The 26,453-nt window shown below is 43.1% G+C and overlaps 1 protein-coding gene and 1 long non-coding RNA gene across 5 annotated transcripts in view; one reads left to right on the forward strand and one right to left on the reverse strand.

Moving 5' to 3' along the window:
- Positions 1-10,760, reverse strand: part of LOC132406405 (uncharacterized) — a 30,602-nt gene extending 19,842 nt beyond the window's left edge. Inside the window, exon 1 of the long non-coding RNA XR_009516157.1 lies at positions 9,732-10,760. This is a non-coding gene — a long non-coding RNA (uncharacterized LOC132406405). The remainder of the gene's footprint in view (positions 1-9,731) is intronic.
- Positions 7,033-26,453, forward strand: part of notch3 (notch receptor 3) — a 211,736-nt gene continuing 192,315 nt past the window's right edge. For all 4 annotated transcript variants that reach the window (XM_059992029.1, XM_059992030.1, XM_059992031.1 and 1 more), the window contains exon 1: positions 7,033-7,397. In XM_059992029.1, the coding sequence (XP_059848012.1) occupies positions 7,337-7,397 (61 nt within the window). In that variant the 5' untranslated portion in view covers positions 7,033-7,336. The remainder of the gene's footprint in view (positions 7,398-26,453) is intronic.

Consider the following 26,453-nt stretch of genomic DNA (forward strand, 5'->3'; position numbering starts at 1 on the left):
TTCATGAACAAACAGTTACACTACCATGTTGATGCTTGTCTGTGTCCTGAAAGAAAGATAATCACCTTCCCAAAGGATTCAGTGCTGTTTTAGCTCAGAGTGCAAGTAATAACTTGGCGGAATAGGCTTAAGTTCAAGTGCAATTGTCATTCAACTTTACGTGAGTATACAGCTAAACAAAACAGCATTCCTCTGGGACCAAGTAGCAGAACACACAGTACACACAGTCACAAAATAATATTTGCACAGATCCCTGAGTGGCACGGCCTAAAGGTTGATGGTGCACGGGACGTTGACCTGGAGCCAGGTTTCTGCAAGAACGAGCCCAAAGCCGTTCCTCATCTCAGCTGCAGATGAAGGCAGTCCAGCTTGTCTCCCAGAGAGTGAACACTGGAGAGCAGCAACGACAGGGGCCAGTCCCCAACCCGGCATGGATTCCAGCATGCCCATTCCATTCCATTCAGCTCCTCGCCCATTATTTCCACAGTCGGTATACCGGCTGTTGTAAGTTAGCCTTCGCTTAGGGCACTGGATAAAGAACCGCATACTCATGGCATGTGAGACAATATATTGCTGGGCGACAGAGAGGCTGAATGGGACTGTTAGGATTACTCTCCTGGGAGTTGGCATGTACCAGACAGACTAAATGGCCTTGCTTTGTATTATAATAAAATACATAAGTAAATATCATTACAAATATAGAAAGCTCACGGATAAATACAAAATGTGAAATAGCCGCAAAGCAACACACAACATAAACAAGAGGACACTCAGCTTCTAAAGCATTCTGGAATCAATGAGATTGCGTTTGAAGTTTAGCCCAATTCCAGTCTTGTTGCTTTCTCTGCAGCCCCTTCGTAGTCCCGTTTCACACAACGCCAGGATAAAATGCCTCATATGTGTTTTGTATGGCATAAGGCTAAGAAATGATTTATTTACTGCCTTTACTAATATTAGTGTTCTTCAGAAGTGGCTGTTTCTACCATGCAGGGAGTCAGTTTCATGCATGACTGAATGCCACAAACATCGATCAGATAAGTGACTAATTTTAATTATTTTGGCCAGAAGCTAAATGTGAGGCTTATGATGACAAAGAACTCAGATAGAAATATTCAGGCTGGGCTGACTTCTGCAAAAAAAAGTGGTAAAAGTAGGATTCTCCCCAAGTAAGTCACCTGATTTGGGTAACTTAACGGAGATTTTACCAGAGTAATGACAGGCTGTGAAGCGGAAGTGACTGATGATAGTTTCATTGGTAATTATCTGCTTCTAAGCAGTGCAGATGAAATGTCTTGAGCAGAAACATTCCTCCACACATGCTGCCTGAGCCGCTGAGTTCCTCTGGCATTTTGTTAGTTGTTCGAGATAAGCCACCCTCTGTCAGGTCAGTGAGGCCCTGGTTACACCCAATCAGCTCTGCTGGGCCAGACCCCATTGTTCTCCCAGACTCCTTTCAAGCTCTCTCATGGGAAAACAAAGTCAAAATCAAGTTTATTCTCCTCCGCACAAGTACGTGAGCACACAGGTGCAAAGAAAAACTTACTCTCAGCAGCATCACAGGCAGCCAGCACCGTATAATAAACTGCCTTCCCAAGAAAAGCAGAAATTAAACGTAAATTATACAGTATTGCGTATTAGAACAAAAACAGCAAAGTGGTCCAAGTGATCATAACTGCGGTGATTAGGTTTGAGCCGGCTGGTTCTCGAAATGAATGGCTGACAGTAAGTAGCTATTCTTGAACTTGGTCGTGTAGGACTTCAAGCTTCTGTACCTCCTGTCCGATGGTATGGCCCAGCTGCTGGAGATCTTTGATGGCAGATGCCACCACTGGATACTAATGATGATGGGGAGGGGTGCCCCTGTGATTTATTGGGTTGAGTCCATTACTCCTTGCAGCTCCTTACACTCTTGCACATTCATATTGCCTTACTGGACCCTGAAGCCAATGACTTTGAGGTTTTGCATGTCACCAAACAGTCTAACTAAAGTTGACAATTATACTGTTCTAGCCAATGGGAGCCAATAGGCTTTCCAAATGTAGTTGAAGACCTTTGCCTGTGTTTGACCACTGTACACGGACAGGTATACCGACCAGTAGGGGTCACTGTACATCATCTAGGAGCAGGAGCTAAATCGGGGTTGGAATTCCTTTATCTTTAAAAAAAATTATTTTATTATTATTGTCACATGTACCGCGATGTGGTGGGAAGCTGGTCTTGCATACTCTTCATTCAGATCAAATCCTTACAGCGTGCACCAAAATAGAACAGGGTAAAACAATAACAATGCAAAATGGAGAGCAAGAGGAAGTGCAGTGCAGGTGAGAGGTCATAGTGAGGTAGACTGTGAGGTCAAGAGCCCATCTTATTGCAGTAGCGAACTGCTTAAATGTCTTAGAAGAGTTGGGTAGAAGATGCCTTTGAGCCTGGTGGTATGAGCTTTCATGCTAGGATTTGGTCACAGTCACAGGGTCATGGTTATGATCCTTGCTAATTCCGGTGCATTTTGAGGAGGTTTGTGACTTTGAGAACAAACTACTTTTTTTTAAAGTCCAGGATTTACATGTCTAGTAAATCATGTCATTTGCAGAATTGCATTGAGCACATCTACAAGGAGGGGCAGTCATACGAAAGCAGCACCCACCATGCTGTTTTCACAGCAGCCATCGGGAAGGAGGTACAGGAGCCTCAGGTCCCACACCATCAGGTTCAGGAACAGTTATTACCCCTCAACCATCAGGCTCCAGAACTAGAGGAGTTAACCTCACTCTCTTCAACTCTGAACTGATTGCATAACCTATGGTCTCGCTTTCAAGGACTCTAAAAGTCACGTTTTCAGTATTATTTATTTACTTGTTTGTTGTTTATTATTGTTTTTTGTTTTTTTTGTCTTTGCACAGTTTGATTTCTTTTGCACATTGATTGCTTGTCAGTCTTGTTTGTGTGTTGTTTTTCATTGAATCTATTGTATTTCTTTGTTCTACTGTGAATGCCCGCAAGAAAATGAATCTCAGGGCAGTATATGGTGACATGTATGTATCACAAATTTACTCTGAACTTTGAACTTCGAGAATATAAGTAAACAAAGGTGGAAACACTCAACAGGTCAGGCAGCATTTATGGAGAGAGAAGCAGAGCCAAATATTCAGGGCAAATGCTATCCTTTGTGGGAGCATTTGTAGCCCCTGGTGTTGACATTGGTGAAATGGCAGCTATTGGCATAGAATCATGATACCAAAAATATATTTCAGAAGAGCAGAAATTTACTGAATTGTGTCTTTTGTAATGTACCAAGAGCATATAATAGAAAGCAAGTCGTGACCAATAATTTCAGACTGTACCAGAAACATAAGGCACAGACACAAGTCAGAAAAATGCGTACATGATTTTATTGCTCAATTTTCCATGACTTCGAGCTAATACTCCATGACTTATCCATGACATTTATCCAAATTTTCAATGACAAAATCATCAGCCTGCCTTTGCCCCACCCTGACAGAAACTGGGGCCGCCAGGACAAAAAATCCGCAGGTGCTGGAATTTTGAAATAAAAAATAGTCAATGTGGCGAGGCACTCAGTGGGTCAGGCAGCAGCTATGGAGAGAGACAAACCAAGGTGATATTTGAAGTTGTTAACATTTCATCATTTCAGATCAGATTCAGATTCATTAATTTATCACACACACATTGAAACATACATTGAAGTGTGTCGTTTGCTTTAACAACCAACACAACCTAAAGATGTCCAGCAGGGCATCTCACAAGAGTAGCCACACATTCCGGCACCAGCATAGCATGCCCACAATGTTCAGCAGAATAGAAAAACTAGACCCTTTCTTCCGTCCTGTGCACCCACCTGGGTGACCATTCATCTCAAAGATTAACTCATTGCCGTTCTCCACAGACACTGCCTAATCTGTTAAATTTTTCCAGAATTCTCTGTTTTACCTGTCGCGTGGTCTGGAGCACTGCACTAAATTTGACAAGAACAGTAAAGTACTTAAGTGGATATTTTTTGTCCTACAAAATGCTGGATGAACTCTGCTGGTCTGGAAGCATCTATGGAAATTCAGAACCAGAATCAGGTTTTTTTATCACCGGCATGTGACATGAAATTTGTTAACTTAGCAGCAGCAGTTCAATGCAGTACATAATATAGAAAAAAAACCATAAGTAAATCAATTGTGTACGTATATCGAATAGATTAAAAATCGTGCAAAAACAGAAATACTATCTATTAAAAAGTGAGGTAGTGTTCATGAATTCAATGTCCATTTAGGAATTGGATGGCAGAGGGGAAGAAGCTGTTCTTGAATCACTTACTGTGTGCCTTCAGGCTTCTGTACCTCCTTCCTGATGGTAACAGTGAGAAAAGGACATGCCCTGGGAATAGGGGTCCTTAATAATGGACACTGCCTTTCTGAAACACCGCTCCTTGAAGATGTCCTGGGTACTTTTTAGGCTAATGATGGAGCTGACTAGATTTACAACCCTCTGCAGCTTCTTTCAGTCCTGTGCAGTAGCCCCTCCGTACCAGACAGTGATGCAGCCTGTCAGAATTCTCTCCACAGCATATCTATAGAAGTTTTTGAGTGTATTTGTTGACATACCAAATCTCTTCAAACTCCTAATCAAGTATAGTCGCAGTCTTGCCTTCTTTATAACTGCATCAATATGCATCCCCCTATGTTCCTTTGTCTTACCCTTCCTGAAGTCCACAATCAGCTCTTCCACCTTACTGATGTTGAGTGCCAGGTTGTTGCTGTGGCACCATTCCACTAGTTGACATATCTCACTCTTGTACGCCCTCTTATCACCACCCGAGATTCTACCAACAATGGTTGTATCATCAACAAATTTATAGATGGAATTTGAGATGTGCCTAGCCACACAGTTTAGAGAGAGTAGAGCAGTGGGTAAACATGTACTGAGGTGCCCCAGTGTTAATCCCTGAATAAAAAGTTGACATTTTGGGCCGAATACCTTCATCAGGACACATGATAAGTCATGTACCAGTAGCTTACTGGTACAGTATGCCAACTCGTCAGGTCATCGTGAGTCCTGATGAAGAGTCTCAGCCCAAACCGTTGACCCATTATTTCCGTCCATGGATACAGCCTGACCTGTTGAGTTTCTACAGCATTGTGTGTGTGTGTGTGTGTGTGTGTGTGTGTGTGTGTGAGTGTGTGTGTGTGTATGTGTGTGTGTATGTATGTGTGTGAGTGTGTGTGTGTGTGTGAGTGTATGTGTGTGTGTGTGTGTGTGTGTGTGTGTGTGTGTGTGTGTGTGTGTTACTCTGAATCTCTGGCATTTACAGAATATTTTGTGTTTATATTTTTTCCTCCTGTTTTGTTGTTGTCACCCTCATTGGGGACCAGCAGCTCCTCTGGTACGGAAGCAGTTGTGAAAGGGCTAACTCTGCCCCTGTTCACCATCACTAGAACATGGCTCTTGGTGAGGACATCACAGCCCACCCTGAGCTCTGTGCTTGGTATGGAGGAGAAGCTGGCCAGTTTGTTTTTCCTTTCCATATCTCTCCTGCCGATCTGGCAGGGTACGTTTTTAAACCCGCTGGGACTCAGTCTACACTGGTGGACATATTCCAGGGGGATTTTCTTTAAATCACTTTACCATTTGAATAGCTGCTGTTGCTTCCTAAAAATAATTTCTCTAATACAGTACTTGATTAATTCCTTGAAAAGGGGAATTCAGCCCGGTCTATCCTTGCCCCACCCCACAGTTAGCCCAACAGAGGTGGGCTGGGTTTGGTGAGCAGAGGGCTGGTAAAGGCAGGAAGAGACACAAGTAAATAAAACAAATTGGTTCAATGTTTATAATTAAATAGTAGATGGGAATACATTTCACTGCGGGACCACAGCAAGGAAAGGTTTTGAAAGTTCTGACCTACATCACAAACTTCTCAATCTTCGTAATATTGTACTTTATTCTTTCTCAGTCCCTCTTTTGATAAACCCCGAGTGGTTCCGCTCCTCATTCCACCCCTCCCCATCCTTGTGTTACATGACCCCAGTGTCTGAGACAACGAGTGCCGCAGCGCCATGTTGCTGATTTATCTGCTCGCTGCGTTCCCAGGCTCCGCCGGGTAATGAATACCACCGCAGCAGCATCCGAAGCTCTTAAAGTGGCACTTCCTCCCTCTTTTAAAGGAGCCCACTTCCACTTTTGAGTGAGCATGTTTCCTCAAAGACTCTGTCACCACTTTTAAGGGAGCCGTCGGTCCTCTTTAAAAGGGGCACGCTATCCATTTTACAGTGGCTTCACTCCCACGTTTGGAGGAAAATTTACCCAGCCTCTTACGGAGTCTCTTGCCATCGTTAGAAGACAATCTCCCCACTTTTAAAGGGATAGTCCCAGTTTTAATGGGGCAATAACCCCACTAAGGGGTGCCCTCATCAATTTTATAGGGCAACCTGCCGATTTTCTGCGATCCCCCCCTCCCCCGCTCTCTTCCCAAATTTTACTACCACACACACACTTTTTTATATGGGTTCTCTTTCTGTGTTTAACGGGGGGGGGGGATGATCTGTAAAGGAGATCGCTCCTCACTTTTAAAGGGTCCTTCATCCCAATTGTAAAGGGAACCAAACTCTCACTTTTAAAGGGACCTCTCCCCAGCGTCTCGCCGCTTTCAGTGAAAACTTCACCACAGCTTCCCAATGTTTCACTACAGTCAGCGGACCGAGTGGAGCAGATGTGAATGACAACTCTACCCCGGCTCTCTCAGAAATGATCAGATCTCAAGCATACTTCCCCTTGGCCCAGACTTCCTCAACATTTCCCAATCCTTCTCTGCGTCATTCTAAGGTTAAAAAATAGCCGAACATTCTGAATTTAACAGCAACAAACTTTTCAAGAGCATTTTTTTTGGCCTTTAAGAAGTAGTTCAAACCGCTCCCCCCCACCCCCCCCCCCCCCGGTTATAGGAAGAGGGACTCCTCAGCGAGACGGAACGTATTCGAGAGCTGTTGCCTAGGTGTTTAATAGTGGCGACAGGGTGAGTACTGTACCCAGTCAGTTGGGACAGCTCCCGCCGGAGCACACCCCCACCCCTCCACCCGCGCGGATGGATACAACCCTGTGTACCACTCAAGGCTGCCTTCGGTGCTGAACTTTTCAAAAAAAGTTTGCTGTGGAGTTTGGAGGCGCGGGATCAGGGGTTCGAATCAAGGATTCTCCCGACGCTTCGTGTTTCATTTTTTAAAAAACGCCTTGCCTTGCCTGATGATAACACAGAAAACCTGGGCACCACGTTTGAATGGATGTATAAGTTAGTCGTGGAATCGGAAGAAATCTCGGAACTTTAAAACTGCAAGCAATGGGGGATTTAAAACTCTGGAATTTACTTTGGGGACTCTTACTGACTGCGCTGTGTGAAGGTACGATTTGATTTAAGGAAAAGCTCACGAGGGCTTTTATTTGCAAGGAGTTTCTGCGGCAAGTAGGGACAATCAGAATTTGCGAGGGTTTGTGTGAAGTATCAGAAAACATGTTTATTTAAAACAATATATTCCGAGAGATCGTGGGAATTTTTTTTGCTGGTTGCAAATCACTACTTTTCACAGCTCCTGTATGGATGGTACAAGAACCCTTTTGTGTTTGAGCTAAATTCAACTAACTTTTCTGATCGCAGTTGCAGGCATTAGGAAGTTTACTAATTTATTTAGCTTTTGCTGGCCGTTGTGGAAAGGAGCCCAGCACAACAGATTTTATCTAGCGTCTTTTAAGATGTAGTTCTAAAAAGGATTCTCTCTCTCTCTCTCACACACACACACACACACACACACACACACACACACACACACACACACACACACTCACACACACACACACACACACACACACACACACACACACACACACACACACGAAGAGTCCTCTGATACACAGCGGCGCATGTAACTCGCACTCCAAATGCACCGGGTTCCAGTTTACCACTTGTTTAGCAGTTTAATGCGCAGATTTGCCGCAATATGGACCAAAAAAAATCCCTTGCATCCGTGCCGATTGTCTTGCACACACAACAGGCACTTTAACGCGCGTGCGTGTCGATACAAACTTGTACATAAAGTTGGGAAGAGAGCTCTTAATTTCCCAGTTTTGACCCCCCCCCCCCGTTGGAAATTTGCAAACCGCTCTGCCCACCGGATGATTGTGTTGAATTTGGCTATGAACTGCAAAGAAGCAGGGATTTCTTGTCATAGGATGTGAACAGGACCGCAGGAACTTCAGCTGAGGGAAAAATCTTTTTTCCTCCCCCACTGCGGAGAACCATTTGATCCCTGGAGTTTTTTTTATTCGCATGCCCTCCAGCAATGCGTGGGCAGTGAGCTCTTGTGAATCCTGGCTGCGACTATGCGGACAATTTTCTTCCAAAAATTTAAAGTTTAGGTCGATTATTTGCAAAGGAACGGGCGGGGGTGGGTGTTGGGAACAGAGCGACAGCATGGGTTATGGGGATCTGCTTGCTGCGGATGCATCGGGCAACTCTCCTCCGTCTTGTCTCCTTGGGAACCAACTGTTGGACGAAGGCGGGACGGTGGAGCGGGGTGGGGGTGCTGCTTGTCTTTTTGTAGGAGCTGGATTGGTTCACGGGAAACCCAGTGGTAGATCCAATACAAAGCATCTGCGAGTTTTTACTTGGCATTGTTAGTCCCAGCGCGACCGGGCCGAGATCCCCGTCACCGAGCAGACGCTGACCCTCTCCATTGTCTGGCCGTAGCCCGAGGCAGGAGTTGCAATGCAGTTCACTCCTGCCAAGGGTCTCTTCCCTCCCCGCCAAACAAACAAAAAAACTTTGCTTCTCATCGGTGACCCGAGTCTCTTTTTCCACCCCCCACCCCCCCGAGCGGTAGTGTTGTGGAGGTTTTACTTTGGAGGGATTCGAGTTTGCCCTCTCAGGCAGGAATCTCAATTTTGAACTTGGTGCTCAACCATTGTGAACAGCCCCCCCCCCCCCATCTCCTCTCCACTCCTTTCCAGATTGAAGCTGCGTGGACTACAGATCGCGTCTTGCGAGTATAAATTGAACGAGCTTGGTCTTTTCTCTTCAGAGCGAAGGAGGGCGAGAGGTGCATAAAACACTAAGATGGAGTAGAAAACCAGAGGGTGGAAAAGTCTAATACGAGGGGGCGTTACTTTAAGATAATTGGAGGACAGTAATGGGGGTGGGGGTGGGGAGGATGTCAGAGATCAATTCTTTATCCAGAGTTCTGCGTGTGTGGGATGCCCCGTCGGCAGTAATGGTAGAGGCATATACTTTAGGGGCATTCAAAACAACTCCGAAGCTTGTTCATCCATTTCTAGCCTGGTATCTTACAGCACCCTGGAAGAAGGTGGATTGTCATTCCTGAAAAGCCCCACCATGCACGGAACATGGAGAAGCTCTTCAGAAATTACGCCCCCCGTCCTCCTCCATATATCAGTGTGGGAATGGGATTCGTGATCTACCCTCCCCGTTTCCCGTTCTGGAGATCTCTGTGATCCTGCCCTTCCAGCTTCTCTCTAAACACAAACAGAGAAGGGTCGCGGGAGGGGACAGAGGTTCAAGGTGATCGGCAAAAGAATTCGGCGTGACGTGGGAAATTCACCGAGTGGCCCTGGACCAGCCTTCCTGGCGTGGAAGCAAATTTAATCAGGGCAGTTAACCAGACCAAATAAAATCTAACGTTACAACACAGTACAGGCCCCTTGGCCCACGATGTCGCACTGACCTTTTAGCCTGACATTAGATCGATCTAACCCTTCCCTCCTACGCAGCCCTCCGTTTTCCTGTCGCCCGTGTGCCTCTCTGAACGTTTCTTCAATGTTCCTACTGGCCTGCCTCCACCATCACACCTGACAGCACTTTCCACACGCCCACCATTCTCTGTGTTTTAAAAAAAGCTAGCTCTGACGTTTTCCCTTATACTTTCCTCCAATCACCTTAAGATTATTACTTTTTTGCATTTTTATTTAGAGCTATAGCACGGTAACAAGCCCTTACCACGTGACCGGTTAACCTGCAGGCGGAGGAAACCCATACTGTCATGGGGAGACGGTACAGTCTCTGCTGGGAATTGAACCCGGGTTGCTGGGATGGTGTTAGCGTTATGCTAACCGCTACACTCCCACGTGATCCTCTCATTGGCCATTACTGCCCCGGTAAAAAGCCTCTGGGTGCCCACGTGACCTAGTCCTTCTATCATCTTGGACGCCTCTGTTGAAATATGAGGGAGAAGGGAAGAGAGAAGGTTATGGAGAATAATCTGGGGACTAGGACTGGCTGGATGTGGATCTTACAAAATCAGAACCAGAATCAGGTTTAATATCACCAGCATATATCATGAAATTCATTAACTTTACAGCAGCAGAACAATTAAATACGTGATAAGTAAATATAGAGAAAAAATGCTGATGACTATTAAATAGTTAAGTTTAAAAATAAGTAGTGCAAAAACCCAGAAATGAATTAGTGAGGGAGTGTTCATGGCTTCAATGTCCATTTAGAAATCAGATGGCAGAGGAGAAGAAGCTGTTCTTGAATCACTGAGTGTGTGCCTTCAGGCTCCTGTACCTCCTACCTGATGGTAACAGTGAAAAATGGGCATGCCCTGCGTGCTGGGGGTCCTTAATGATGGACCCCACCTTCTTAATGCCCAGCTCTTTGAAGATGTCTTGGATACTGCAGAGAATGGAACTGACTAATTTTACTATTTCCTGCAATTTACTTCGACCTTGTGCTGTGCCCCCCGCTGCCCCCATACCCGATGGTGATGCAGCCAGTCAGAATGCTCTCCATGGTACATTTGTAAAAATTTTCAAGTGTTTTAGTTGAGAAACCAAATGTCCTCAGACTCTGAATGAAATTTGGCCATCTCTGGTGATTCGATCGTGGGAGGATGATACTCTGCTGGCAGAGGCTTCAGTTGCAAAAGCTTTTGGCCCTTGTCAACCTTCCCACACGTTTTCTGTTCCTCTGACCATACACCACCCTGTAACAAAGTTGATAGACATCTGCGCAGTGTTACTTATTGCTTTGCCCTATTTCACTGCTGTGCTGTAATGAGTTAAACTGTACAGGTGGCTTAGAAGACCCATTTTTCACAGTACCTTTGTACACGTGACAATAAACCAATTTATCTGCCCAAATTTCTCCAGTGACATGGGTTCACACACAGAAGATGCTGGAGGAACTCAGCAGGTCAGGCATCACTTATGGCGGGGTGTAAACAGTCGATGGTTTGTTCTGCTACGTAGATGCTGTCGGACCTGGTGAGTTCCTCTTGCACCTGCAGAATCTCGTGCATTCACTCCTGGTAATTGGCTTATTGTTGTCACAAGCACCAAGGTGCAGTGAAAAGCTTGTTTCCACACCAGCCAGATGGATATTCCAGACATTAAGTGCATCGGTGTTGCACAAGGAAAGAAAAATCAGGAAAAAGGACTTCGAAGCAACTCAAAATGCTGTACTGTGTAAGAGGTGCAAGTTGTTAAAAAAATCAAAGCTCTTGGTTACTGCTCTTTCCTGTTATGTTGTAATCTTGTATTTTCCATGGCATCATGAGTTCATTCGTGATACCGATGCCTTCTCCTTCTCCCTTTACCGTGTGGAGTGTGACCATCACAGACAAGATGTGCTGTGTATTCTGCCTAGTTCTTTGCAGTTTTTTCCTCTAGGGAGCTGCCAATGATAGAAATCAAGCTGGACTGGTGACAGCCTGCAGTATCTTTTCTGCCGGATACATCTGGTCTCTATGCTGTGTGGGCTTTGTGCTTTGCTACGGCTGATCTTAGATCTTTCCTGTAACTTCCAGCATATCGTACTCTGCAAACCTTTACCCTCATGATGACAAGAGACCATAAGACATAAGGGCAGAAGTAGGCCATTTGGCCCATCAAGTCTGCTCTGCCATTCAGTCATGGGCTGATCCACTTCATCCAGTCATCCCTACTCCCCTGCCTTCACCCCATACCCTTTGATGACCTGGCTAATCAAGAACCTATCTATCGCTGCCTTAAAAACATCCAGTGACTTGGCCTCCACAGCCGCTCATGGTGACAAATTCCACAGATTTACCACCCTCTGACTAAAGTAATTTCTCCGCATCTCAGTTCTAAACGGACGTCCTTCAATCCTGAAGTCGTGCCCTCTTGTCCTAGACTCCCCTACCATGGGAAATAACTCTGTTGTATCTAATCTGTTCAGGCCTTTTAACATTCGGAATGTTTCTATGAGATCCCCCCTCATTCTCGAACTCCAGGGAATACAGCCCAAAAGCTGCCAGACGTTCCCCGTACAGTAACTCTTTCATTCCTGGAATCATTCTTGTGAATCTTGTTGAACCCTCTCCAATGTCAGTATATCCTTCTTAAAATAAGGAGCCCAAAACTGCACACAATACTCCAAGTGTGGTCTCCCGAGTGCCTTATACAGCCTCAACGTCACATCCCTGCTCTTATATTCTATACCTCTAGAAATGAATACCAACATTGCATTCGCCTTCTTCACAGCCGACTCAACCTGGAGGTTAAGAGAGTTATTTTTCACATTGGTTGTTTGTCAGTCTGTTTGTGTATAGTTTTTTCATAAACTCTATTGTATTTCTTTATTTTCCTGTAAATGCCTACAAGAAAGTTAATCTCAAGGTAGTATGTGGTGACATATACATACTTTGATAATAAATTTGCTTTGAAACTTCAACTATTCTCTTCTTTAGGTCAGTGCCCCTCTTCAGATTAGATGTGTGTCTAAACTTCACCTGCCTCCTGCTATAACAGTTAACATGCCATCCCATCGAAAATCTATCAGTCTTAATTCTGAATTTTTCATTTGGCCTTGGCCTCAACAATTTTGTTTTGGGAGACGTTCACAGCTTCTCTATGAAGACACACGTTGTGTCACCTTTGACCTCTAATTTTCAGCCTAAGTGTTCTTTCCCATTGTTCACTACTAGAGGAAATTGTTTATTTTCACCATTCTATCAAATCCTTTAATTACTTCAGTTAGTTTTCCCCATACACATTTCTATATCAAATACATGTCAACTTGATTCATTCAAAGCTCTCCCTGTTGTAAATATTATTAGTTGTTATTCTTTTTCACCTCTCAACTCCTGGCTTCATACTTTTGCCCCCTTCCCACTCACCTTCCCCTTCATCTGGTCTCACCTATCACCTGCCAGCTTGTACTCTTTTCCCCTTCTCGCCAGCTTCTTATTTCTGCTTCTTCACCCTTCCTTTCCAATCCTGATGAAGGGTCTTGGCCCAAAATGTCAACTATTCATTCCCCTCTTTGGATGCTGCCTGACCTGCTGAGTTCCTCCAGCAATTGGTGTGTGTTGCTCTGTGTTCACGAAGTACCCTTCCTGGCATTCAGAGCTGAACACCACACCTGAGTAGGATCTAACAAAAACGTTAAAAACCCCTTTGCTTTCCAGGATATCTGAAATAATGGGCTTGTATTCCACTGGCCTCTTTGATTTTAATCTTCTGGCTCTCAATATTTCTTATGCAAAGGCTTGAAAATCTGTCTGCAGAAGGACAATTCTGAGATGGATTCTTTGATCCAAAGTTTCTATCCATTCACTAAATCTACCAGTGCCCCCTCTGTAATAATCCAACTGATGTGGAGCTAGGATTGATGGCTTTCTGCTTCTGAAGTAGAAAGCATGTTTCCAGTAGAGGGAGAGTGTAGGACTACAGTGCACAGCCTCCGAATAGAAAGATGTCCATAAAACCATTAGAGATAGGAGCAGAATTAGGCCATTCAGCCCATTGAGTCTGCTCTGCCATTTCATAATGGCCGAACAATTTTCCTTCTTAACTCCATTCTCCTGCCTTCTTTCCGTAATTTTCATGCCCTGACTAATCGACAACCTATCAATTTCCACCTTAAGTACACACAGTGACCTGGCCTCCACAACCACCTGTTGCAATGAATTCCACAAATTCACCAGCCTCATGCTAAAGAAATTCCTCTTCATCTCCATTGTAAATGGATGTCTTTCTATTTTGAGGTTGTGTCTTCTGGTGCTAGACTGCCCCACTACAGAAAGCGTTCTCTCCACATCCATTCTGTCCGCACCTTGCAACATTCAATAGGCTTCAAAGAGATTTCCCCTCATTCTTCTAAATTTCAGCCGGTACAAGCACGCAACAATAAGCATTCTTCATCCGATTAAGCCCTTTCATTCTTGTGAATCACCTCTGAACCCTCTCCAATGTCAGTACATCCTTTCTTTGATAAAGGGCCCAAAACTGCTCACAATAGTCCAGGTGAGGTATCACCGGTGCCTTATAAAGCCTCAGCATTACATCCTTACTTTTATATTCTTGCCCTCTTGAAATTTATACTAACATTGTATTGGCCTTCCACACCACCAACTCAACCTGCAAACTGACCTTTACAGAGTTCTGCATGAGGACTCCCAAGTCCCTTTGCATCTCGGATTTTTGCATTTTCTGCCTGTTTAGGAAATAGTCTATGCTTTTATTTTTTCCACCCATAGCATGACCGTATAATTACCAACACTCTATTTCATCAGCTGCTTCTTTGCCTATTCTCCTAATCTGTCTGAGTCATTCTTCAGCCTCTACTTCCTCAACACTACCTGCTCCACCTCCTGTCTTTGTATCATCTGAAAAATTGGCCAAAAACCCATCAATTCCATCATCCAAATCCGACGTATAACATAAAAAGAAGCAGTCACAACAACAACCCCTTCCGAACACCACTAGTCACCAGCAGCCAACCAGAAAAGGCTCCCTTTATTCCCAATCAACCAATCCTCTATCCATGCCAGAAGCTTTCCTGTAATAGCATTGCCTCTTGTCTTGTTAAACAGCCTCAGCTCTTCAAAGGCCTTCTGAATATTCACCGATTTTCCTTTGTCTATCCCAGTTGTTATTTCTACAAATAATTCCAACAGATTTGTTAAGCAAGATTTTCCCTTGGGCCTATTTTATCATGTGTGTGTCTATGTACCTTGAGATATCATCCCTAACAATCAACTCCAACATCTTCCCAGCTACTGAGGTCAGGCGAACTTGCCTATAGTTTCCTTTTAGAACAGAGTGAGATGGGGTTTCTTTAGCCAAAGGAGCAAGAATGACAACGGAGAAGCAAGATTAAACGTTATAACAGTGATGTTATTAACAATATACATTGGGCAACTTGTAGTGTGTGAGCGATGAACCAGGTCCACTGAAGAAAAATGTGTGCTTGAAAGGCTTTGCAAAAACTCTGCATGTAGGAGGCCCATACTATTTGATACAATTCAGTGAATCTGTGGAATTCATTGCGACAGATGGTTGTGGAGGCCAAGTCATTGGGTATATTTAAAGCAGAGGTTGATAGGTTCTTGATTAGTAAGGGCATCAAGGGTTTCAGCCTGAAACCTTGAATATTCTTTTCCATAGATGCCGTCTGGCCTGCTGAGTTCCTCCAGCATTTTGTGCGTGTTGCAAATTCTTCGGGGAGAAGGCAAGAAGATGGTGTTGAAGGGGAAAGTGGCTTGTAGACGGATTGGGGTTGGATGGGGCAGCGTGGTAGAATAGCAGGCAGCGTAATGCTCTTCCAGCTGGGTGTTGGTTCATTTCCGGCACATCCGTGTAAGGAGTTTGTGCTTTTTCCCTGTGATTGCATGGATTTTCTCTGGGTGCACCAGTTTCCTCCCCCAGTCCAAAGATGTACAGTACCTATCAAAAGTATTCCCCCCCCCCCACCCCGCCGGAATTTTTCATTTTTAATGTTTTACAACAGTGGACTTTTTTACACTGATCAATACACAAGACTCTTTTGTATCAATGTGAAAACAAATTTCTACAAATTGGTCTAAATTCATTACAATTATTAAATACAAAATAGTTGATTGCATAATTACGCACCCCCTTCCAGTCAGTATTTAGTAGATACACTTTTAGCAACAATTACAGACTTGAGGCTGTGTGAATGGGACACTGTAGATTGTTCTGCTGAAGTGTTTCGACCAGAAACATTGACTGTACACTTTTTCCATAGATGCTGCCTGGCCTGCATTTTTTGTGTGTTGCTTGGATTTCCAGCATGTAGTAGTTGTTTGTGATTGGATAGGTCTCTTATCAGCTTTGCACATCTGGACACTGCAATTTTACCCCATTATTTTTTTTACAAAATAGCTTAAGCTCTATCAGATTGCATAGGTATCATGAGGGAACAGCCTTTTTCAAGTCCAGCCACATATTCTCAATTGGATTGTGGTCTAGACTCTGACTTGGCCACTCGAGGTCATTAACTTTGTTGTTTTTAAACCATTCCTGTGTAGCTTTGGCTTTATGCTTGGGTTCATTGTCTTGCTGGAAAAGAAATCTCCCAAGTTGCAGTTCTCTTACGGTGTGCATCAGGTGTTCCCTGTATTTTGCTGTATTCATTTTACCCTCTACCTTCACAATGTTTCACAGTAGGGATGGTGTGTTTTTGATGATGTGTTTGTGCCAAACATAGCATTTGGTCTGATGACCAAAAAGCTCAATTTTGGTTTCATCAGACCATGGAACTTTCTTCTAGCTGAGTTCAGAGTCTCTCACATGCATCAGGCATGCTTCAAGCCAAGATTTCATGTGAGTTTTTTTCAACAGTTGCTTTCTCTTTGCCATCCTCTGATAAAGCTGTGACTGCTGAAGCACCCGGGCATCAGTTGTGGTATGTGCTTTCTCTCCCATCTCAGCCACTAAAGCTTGTATCTCTTCCAGAGTTGTCATAGGTCTCTTGGTGGCCTCCCTCACTAGTCCCCTTCTTGAATGGTCACAAAGTTTTTGAGGACAGCCTGCTCTAGGCAGATTTACAACTGTGCCATATTTTTTCCATCTCTTGATTGACTTAACTGTACTCCTAGGGATATTCAATGACTTGAAAATTTTCTTTTTTTCATCTCCTGACTCGTGCTTTTCAATAACCTTTTCACAGAATTGCTTGGAGTGTTCTTTTGTCTTCATGGTGTAGTTCTTGCCAGGACACTGACTCACCAGCAGTTGGACCTTCCAGATACAGGTGTATTGTTACTACAGTCAATTGAAACAACTTGACTGCACACAGGTCTCCAAAAACAGATCTCCATTTAACTAATTATGTGACTTCTAAAACTAATTGGCTGCACCAGTGATGATTTGGTGTGTCATATTAAAATGGTTGAATGCTTATGCAATCAGTTATTTTGTTTTTATATTTGAAAGCAATTTAGATCACTTTGTAGAGATCTTTGTAGACACATAAGAGTCTTTTTCCATTGATCAGTGTCAAAAGAAGCCAAATTAAATCCACTGTGATTCATTGTTGTAAAGCAATAGAACATGAATACTTCCAAGGTGGGGGGAGGTGAATTCTTTTTATAGGCACTGTATCAGTTAGTAGGTTAATTGTCCTGTGATTAAGTTATGATTAAAGAGGTGGGTTGCTGTGTGGCCAGTTCTCTAAATAAAATAAAACATAAATTAAATCAGCCAAGGTGGAGCAGATTCGATGGGCTGAATGGCCTAGTTGGACTCCTATGTCTTGTGCTTTATGGTCATCACTGGCATTCCTGGAGTGGGGCATTGCCAATCTGAAGTTCATTCTAATTGCCATACTGTCTGGTATCTCCTAATCAGTTGCCTCCTTTCTCTTGGTCTCCCAACATATCATTTCATGAAGTATGAAGAGTAATGATTACAGTAAAATTCCAGTAACCCAGTGTCCACTTGTTGGAAACTCCGAAGTTCAGGGATCGGTCTGGAATCAGAGCTTGGGGTGTGTGGTCACGGCAGGACCAGGGTGTGGAGTGGGAGGACACCAGAGTTGGGGTTAGGCTGCGCTTGAAGTATTGTGAGCAATCAGTCTCATTACAGGAAAGATGTGGAGACTTTGGACAGGATACAAAGAGATTGCCGGAATATAGGCAATATAGTAGAGGATGTGAGGAATGAGGAGAGGTTGGAGAAACATGGTTGTTTTGCTGAAGCATTGGAAGCAGAGGGGTGACCTGCTAGAAGCTTATAAAATTATGAGAGGGCACAGACAGGGTAGACAGTTATCCCAGGGTAAACATGACAAGTGCTAGAAGACATGAATTTGGGTGAGAGGGGAAAGTTTAAGGGAGATCTGTGGGGCGGGATCCTTAGATCGAGTCTACTTGGTGCTTGAATGATCTGCTGGGCGAGATGGCAGTGGTGATTAAGAGGCTTTTAGATAGAAACACACTAAAATCTGCAGGAAGTTCTGGACTATGGATCATATGCAGGAAAAAGAGAATTAGTTTAATTTGATATTGTGTTTGGCATAGTCATTTGGGTTGAAAAGCTGTTCCTGTGTTGACTTGGCCTGTTCTGTTATGTGGAACATGGATCATGGTTTCTAGACAGATTGGGGTTGGATACCTTCTGTTAAACACTGGGTTCACTAGGAAGATAAATATTATACCATTGTGTGTCGGTTGACAAAGTGAAAGGAAAGTGTGTTGGGATAGAATTAGGAGTAACATTCAAAATTCTGGAAAATCTACTGATTCTACATTACCAACATCCTAATTATCAGAGTTCTGCTATATGCCTCTGCCAGGGGCATCTTTTGCGACTCATTTGGAGTTTCAGCTGCACGTAAACTGTAAAAAAAAACCCGTAGACAAATGGTGAGCTTAATCTCTTTCTGCCTTTGCGTCCACTGAGAAACTCGCTCTGCAGTTTACTAACAATGCCCGCGGAAGGACACAATTGTTCAGTGAAGCATTTTGGCAGGAAAATTGAGGGGAAGAGAAATGAACTGAACAGTGCATTCTCAAAGAGGAACAGAAGAGACATGAGAGGGTATCAGCTCACATCCTTGATGATGACTGCTTAAGACAAGCTGATTTAAAAAAAATGTTAAAAAGGAGGCAGAAAGCAGAGACGTACTCTAAACCTTTATAAATCATTTCTTAGGCCCCAGGTGGAGTATTGTGTTCCGTTCTGGGCACCATGCTTTGAAGAACAATGGCGATTCCTGCAGAAGGTGCAGGAGAAACTTACCATTGGAATGGGATCTGGGACTTAATTAATGTGAAGAGGCTGGAGCCGCAGAGGTTGCAGTCTGAGCTTGTACTCTTGGCACTTAGACAATTAAATTAGCGGTAGGAAGCTGCGTGGGAACTTAACCTTGGTCTGTCAGGCAAATGCAACTGATTGGTGATCATGGACAGGGCTGACTTCCATCACTTTCCCAAACAAGAGGGAAGCCGGTATTCTAACTAGTGGTGCTTCCCTATGTTTCACAGCATTTCTTCCAATGCCCCTCCTCATGGTCCACCCCTTCTACTTTCCTGCCTCTTCATTGCCTTCATTCCAAACTATACTGGGTTGAAAGGAATGATCAGATGATCATCTGCCAGATTATTCCTTTAACCAAGAACTGGGCATCGTGCTCTAGCTTCCAGTGTAATATTCTTGGACAACTTCCTCTTGTGTGCTGCAGTTCAATATCGTTCCTGTGTCATCTGCTCGACCCTCCCAGCGAACGGACGAAGTTGGGGGTTGGGGGGTGGGGTACACGGTAGTGTAACACTATCACAGTGCCAGAGATCGCTGATTGCGGTTTAATTCCCATCACTGCCTGTAGGGCGTTTGTAGATTCTGTCCGTGACCACATGGGTTTGCTCCAGTTTCTTCCCATGTTCCAAAGATATATGGTTAGCGTTAGTGAGTTGGTCGTGCTGCGTTAGCACCGGGAAGCATGGCGACAGTCCCAATCTGTCCCCAGCACAATCCTCACTGATTTGACTTAACGCAAATGATGCATTTCACTTTGTTTCAATGCACAGGTGACTCCTTAATTATTTTCAAGGCCACTTTTTAATTGTTTTCTAGTAAGACAGCAATTAACACACTCAAAGACCTGGATCATCGATTGGTGTATAAAATCATGAAGAACACGCACGATCCTTTCCCTGCGGTTGGAGAATCAGGAACGAGGGGACGTGGCTTTTGGGTGTGGAAATGGGTATCTGAGCAGCAACCTTTTCACCCAGAGGATGGTCTGCAATGAGCTGCGAGAGGAAGTGGTTGGGATAGGACATTAATGGCATTGGAAAGGTATTTGGATGGGCATTTGGAAAGGTTTAGAGCAGGGGTTCCCAACCTTTTTTATGCCATGGACCAATACCATTAAGCAAGGGGTCCATAGAACCCTGGTTGGGAACCCCTAGTTCAGAGGGATATAAGCCAAATGCAGGTAAATGCTTAGATGGTATTCTTGGCCAGAATAGAACAGTAGGGCTGAAGGGCATGATTCTGTGCTATGTGGCCCTGACTTTCGATAGGTATGGTCATTAATTTCAAAAAATGCATGGGTTGTTGAATAGTATATAACATGATCCAAAATATTAGAATTAAGCAGAATAAAATATTTTCAAAATAAGGTCCATAAGTCACAAGAAGCAGAGTTAGACCATTTGGCCCATTGAGTCCGCCCCACCATTCAATCTTGGCAGAAGGTTAACTTACAAGTTTTCTGTGGAAAAGAAGGCAAATGCAATGTTGGCATTTATTTCAAGGGGAATAGAAGATAATAGCAAGGAGGTAATGCTATTTATAAGACACCAGTCAGGCTGCACTTGGAGTATCATCAACAGTTTAGGGCCCTATACCTTAGAAAGGACTAGACCATAAGATATAGGAACAGAAATAGCCCATTCAGCCCATTGAGTTGGCTCAGCCATTCAATCATGTGCTGATCCAATTCTTCCAGTCATCCCCACTCCCCTGCTTGCACCCCATACCCTTTGATGCCCTGGCTAATCAAGAACCTATCTATCTCTGCCTTAAATGCACCCAATGACTTGGCCTCCACAGCCGTTCATGGGAACAAATTCCACTGATTTACCACCCTCTGACTAAAGTAATTTCTCCGCATCTCTGTTTTAAATGGACGTCCTTCAACCTTGAAGTCATGCCCTCTTGTCCTAGACACCCATACCATGGGAAATGACTTTGCCATATCTAATCTGTTCAGGCCTTTTACCATTCGGTCATTGGAGAGAGTCCAGAGGAAGTTCATGAGGATGATTCTGGAAATGAAGAGGTTAAAATATGAGGCACATTTGGCAGCTTTGGGCCTGTACTCACCAGAATTTAGAAGAATGCATGGGAGATCTCATTGAAACCTTCCAAATGTTGAAGGACCAGACAGGGTGGCTTGTGGAGAATATTTCCTATGGTGGTATTATGAATAGGGGTAGGTCAAGCCATCCCCAATGTGCTGAGTGCTGAGGAAAGTCCTCCCCACCACTGTGCACATCTACATGGAGTGTTGTCGCTGGAAAGCAGCATCCATCGTCAGGGACCCCACCACCCAGGTCACGCTCTCTACTCACTGCTGCCATCAGGACGAAGGTACAGGAGCCTCAGGACTCACACCACTGGGTTCAGGAACAGCTATTACCCCTCAACCATCAGGCTCCTGAACCAAAGAGATTAAATTCAGTCATCTTTACTTGCCCATCATTTACTGTTCCTGCAACCTATGGACTCACTTTCAAGGACTCTTCATTTCATGTTCCTGATACCTATGCTTGCTTTTTTTTATCTCTCAGTCTCTCTCATTTTTTCATTTTTTTCTTTTTTTTAATATTTGCACATTTTGTTGTCTTTTGTCCACCCTGTTTGTCCACCCTGTTGGTTTGGTCTTTCATTGATCGCATTACGGTTATTGGATGTATTGAGCATGACTGCAAGAAAATGTATTTCATATGGTGACATGTATGTTCTTTAATAATAAATTTACTTTGAATGACAGAATAAGGGGTTGAGAGGGAAAATAAATGAATATTGTAATATTTTATTTTTATTTGGAGATATAATGTTGTAACAGGCCATTCTGGCCCAATGAGGACACAGTGGCCAATTGTACCCCAAGTGACCAGCCAACCTACTAATTTGGAACTTGGGAGAGCAAACCTATGCAGTCACGGGGAGGATGTACAAACTAGTTGTAGTGTGAAGGCTGTTATCACAGTCTGAAATTTGAGGGTATACCTGTTTGGTAAAGTAGAACTATAACATTACTTATCATATATTGTGGATACCAATATTCTAAGGAGAATACATTTCCAAAGGATATTAAAGCAACATCTTAATAATTGTGAATTTTAGTTATCTCAGTATAGATTGGAGAAAAGAATACAAGGGGCAGAAAGAAGGAATTATATCTGATTGTGCAATGGATCAGTGAATTTTCCGCATGTACTTTTGATCGTAAAGGATAGACTGATAAAGCATAGAAGGTTCTCAATCTATTTATGCTGGCTCTTTGACGAAGGTCTTTAATTAATCTCCTGACTACTTACTCTACCTCCGTACTCCCTTGGTTCAGCTTCCTCTTTGAAATTGACTATCAATGTTTCTTACTTCTGTATGTAACCCTGACAACCAGAACTTACAGAGAAACTTCTCTTTGGTGACCTTAAACTGATTGAATACGTTAACATGGAAGAATTTAATTGCGATTCTTGATTTGAGAATCTTCCTAACAAAATCTCAGTAACGCGTCCATTACCAACCATTTCTGTTGCTGAATCACACCTGCCAAAAGAATGTGTGACGTCTAAGTTTTCAACCTGACAGCTTGTTTTAAGGAGCTATTCTTCTGTGTTTCCTCACCGTTGAAGAAGGGTGCATCATTCAGACTTCCAATGCTACTCTGGCACTTGCCTGCACAGTTGGATGGTGAGCTACATCCTCACTCTTACTTCCTTGACAATATTAAGGATGTATACTCCCACCCACCCAACCCTCACACCCCCCAAGACGTGCAGACTTTATGTCAGCCTCTCACATAATACCTTGCTATTTCTTCTGCCATTCTACTGTAAGTATTCCTTTTCTGTGACTTATTGGTCAAGCCACATTTGGACTATTGGAGCAGTTTTGAGCCCCATATCTTAGAAAAGATGTGATGGCAAAGATGGTGCAGATGACATTCATAAGAATAATCGCTGGAATGAAATAGTTAATGTACGAGGAGCACTTGATGGCACACCGGAGTTTAGAAGAATGAGGGGAATCTCATTGAAATATTGAAAGGCTGTGGAATGGCTGTGGAGAGTGTGTGAGATGGTCCAGCACAGTCTCTGGACACAATGACATCCCTTTACAACAGAGATGATGAGGAGTTTCTTTAGCAAGAGGGTGGTGAATCTGTGGAATTCATTGCCACAATTGACTGTGGAGGCCAAGTCATTGGGTATATTTGAAGCGGAGGTCGATAGGTTCTTGATTAGTAAGGTTATGGGGAGAAGGCAGGAGAATGGGGTTGAAATACATCAGCCATGATTGAATAGTGGAAAAGATTCAATGGGCTGAAATGCTCTAATTCTGTTCCAATGTCTTATGGACTTTCTTGCTTGTTAAGACACTTTTATTACTTGGTGCTCTGTTTTCACAAGGATAGCTTCCGTTTCATCCTGAGTCAGCCCCAACTCCTTTGAACACCACATTGCCACTGCAAGTGCTGTATTGTTGGTTGTTGTAGCAGTAGGTTTGCATCCTTTCGAAAATATAGCGTTAAATGTTCTGCTGTGGATCATGTAATTCATCAACAGATGTATTAATGAAACCTTTGCTCCAGTGAGTTAAGAAATTATTGTAGAATGTTTTTAATGCATTGTAGAATCAATTTTAAAAACAATTTTTTACACAGAGAGTGGTGGGTGCATGTGCAAGGTAGATACATTGGGGGCATTTAAGAGGCCCTTAAACAGGCACACAGATTATAGAAAAATGGAAGGCTATGCAGTTTGGAAGTCTCAGTGTAGGTTAAAAGGTCAATACAATGTACTGTGCTATATTGTCCAAGTTCTGTGTTTGAATATGACACAGAGACAGGCTCCAGGGCTTTTGTTCCTCTGCTGTGTTTTGGAAGGGTCATCCAGGCAACTGTCCTCTTCCACTTGCTCTGATCCTTGGAAACTTTTTCATTTTTGCACAGTCCTTTAAGTTGCATTTAAATTGGCTCCAGCTCACTCTTAGGCAGTGCATTTCAGATTGTAATAACTCACTCTGCCGTTTGTTCGTCAAACGTCACAGTGCCTTTTGTTCCCGTTTCATTCCCTGTAGCTTCCATCATTTCGGAGCTTCGCTCCCCTTTTTTTTTTGCCTCTCTTTGGAATTTGTTGCCTTATTTGTGGGTATGTTGGCACAGGAAGTGTAATGACTGAATTCTCGCTGGTTTGAGTTGACGCAAATTTGACGTATTTCATTCTGAACTCTCAGAGGCTTTAAAGTACTTTTAACAATGAGACACAGACTCTAGCAAATTTCTACTGATGGACTGCGAAGAGCATTCTAATCTGGTATGGAAGGGGCAGAATAAGATGGGCTGTAAACTCAGCCAGCTCCGTCATTGGCATTAGCCTCTCTAGCATCGAGGACCTCCTCAAATGGCGATGACTCTAAAAGGTGGCACCCAACATTAAGGGCCCCCATCACCCGGGGCAAGCCCTCTTCTCATTACTATCATCAGGGAGGAGGCACAGGAGCCTGAAGGCACACATTAGGAACAGCTCCTTCCCCTCTGCCATCATATTTCTGGAGGTTCCATGAACCCATGAACTCTACCTCACTTTGTGCTCTTTTTTTGCACTACATTATATTATTTATATTTCATTTTGTAATATATAGTATAATATTACACTGTATTACTGCTGTAAAACAACTCATTTCTGACATATGTCAGTGATAATAAACCTGATTTGGATTTTGACATCACTGGTGTATATGTTGGCATGTACATCAGTGAATATATGGATAGACATTTTGACCTATGTATCAGTGAGATTACTGTTATATATATTACAGTAGGCTTATGGTTAAAATGTTGTGAGTTTACTGGTATGTGTACCAGTATCCCTGAGTAAGATTTTGATAAATGGAACAGATTTAGCTAGGTTCACAGATTTTTGTCTGTTGCAGGAACAAAAGCCTATGTTTATCAGGAACTGATGAATGTATGTCAATAGGCCATAATCTTATTCAAAGGTAGACAGAGCAGGTTTCAGCTATATTGTCTACTCCTAAGTCAATTTGCCACTGAAGGAGTTTTAGAAATGTGGATTTGTATCTTTTGAATATAGACTGAGATTGTAACAGTATGAGAAACAAAATGGGTGTAGACCTTCTGAAATAGAAATTCACTGTCTTGGTTTGTGTTAAACTTGTGATGTATGTTGATTTCAGGTTCAATGAATGTGAACTGCAAGGGTAGAACTGAACATGCACGTGTTACCATTGATAAATTTTACTGGCTTTCTTAGTTCTTGTGCCTCCACCCTCATGATGGAGGAAGTAGAGAGAGGAGGGAAAAATCCTTAAGAAGGCTAGAATACAGAGGAATAGTGATCTTAATACCATGCTTGGAACTGTTTGACCAGGTGCAATCAAATGTAAACTGATTGAGCAGTAGGAAGATTAATTTCAATAGTTTCAATGGTCTAGACAGACTAGAATAAAAGTATTGGACATCAAAACAAAGAGCTGGTTCAAGTGAAATCTCAGCAGATCAGCTTTCTGGATCAATAACAGTATGGAAAATAAAATGTATCAGGAAATGAAGACAGAACAAATAGATTTATATTATAGTAGTCAAACAAGCTAAATGCAGGACATATTTAAATATCACAGAACAGTATAGCACAGGAGATGGCCCTTCAGCCCACAATATCTGTGCTGACCATGACGCTAATTTAGACTGATCACATAAACCTACACATGGTCAATAGCCATTTCTACATTTTTTTTGTCTGTTCGTGTGCCTATCTGAATGCATCTTAAATGTTGCTATCGAATCAGCTTCCACCACTTTCTGTGACAGTGTATTCCAGACACCTTTGACTTTTTTTTAAAAAAAAGAGCTTGGCTCATACAGTAAGTCTTCTGTAAACTTTTCCCTTTCTCCTTAGTATTTGATATTTCCACTCTGGAAAAAAGAATGACTACCTACCCTATCTATGCCTGTCAGAATTTTGTATACTATCAGGTCACCTCTCAACCCCTGGTGTTCCAGAGAAAACAATTGATTTTTTCCAACCTCACTTTGCAGCTGATACTTTCTAATCTAAGCGACATCCTAGTGAAACTCATCTGGTTGGTCTCCAGGGCCTCGGCATCCTTCCTGTAATGTCACAAACAGACTTGTGTTGCCACTCTCTGGGAGATATGGACTTGACCCCAAAGATCCCTTTTGAATATCAATGCTCCTAACAGTTCTGTCATTTATTATATAATTTTATTTGACATTCCAAAGTTCTCACTTGCTTGCATTTGTCTGAATTAAATGTAGGCATTTCTCTGCCTACATTTCCAACTGGTCTAAGCATTGCTGAATCCTTTGAAAAGCTTCCTCACAATACAGAGTTTCACCAATATTTGTGTTATCTGCAAACAGCTAATCAGCTCACCTACATGTTGGCTTATATTTC

Source organism: Hypanus sabinus, chromosome 16, assembly GCF_030144855.1.
Source record: "Hypanus sabinus isolate sHypSab1 chromosome 16, sHypSab1.hap1, whole genome shotgun sequence".
In the NCBI taxonomy this organism is placed as follows: domain Eukaryota; kingdom Metazoa; phylum Chordata; class Chondrichthyes; order Myliobatiformes; family Dasyatidae; genus Hypanus; species Hypanus sabinus.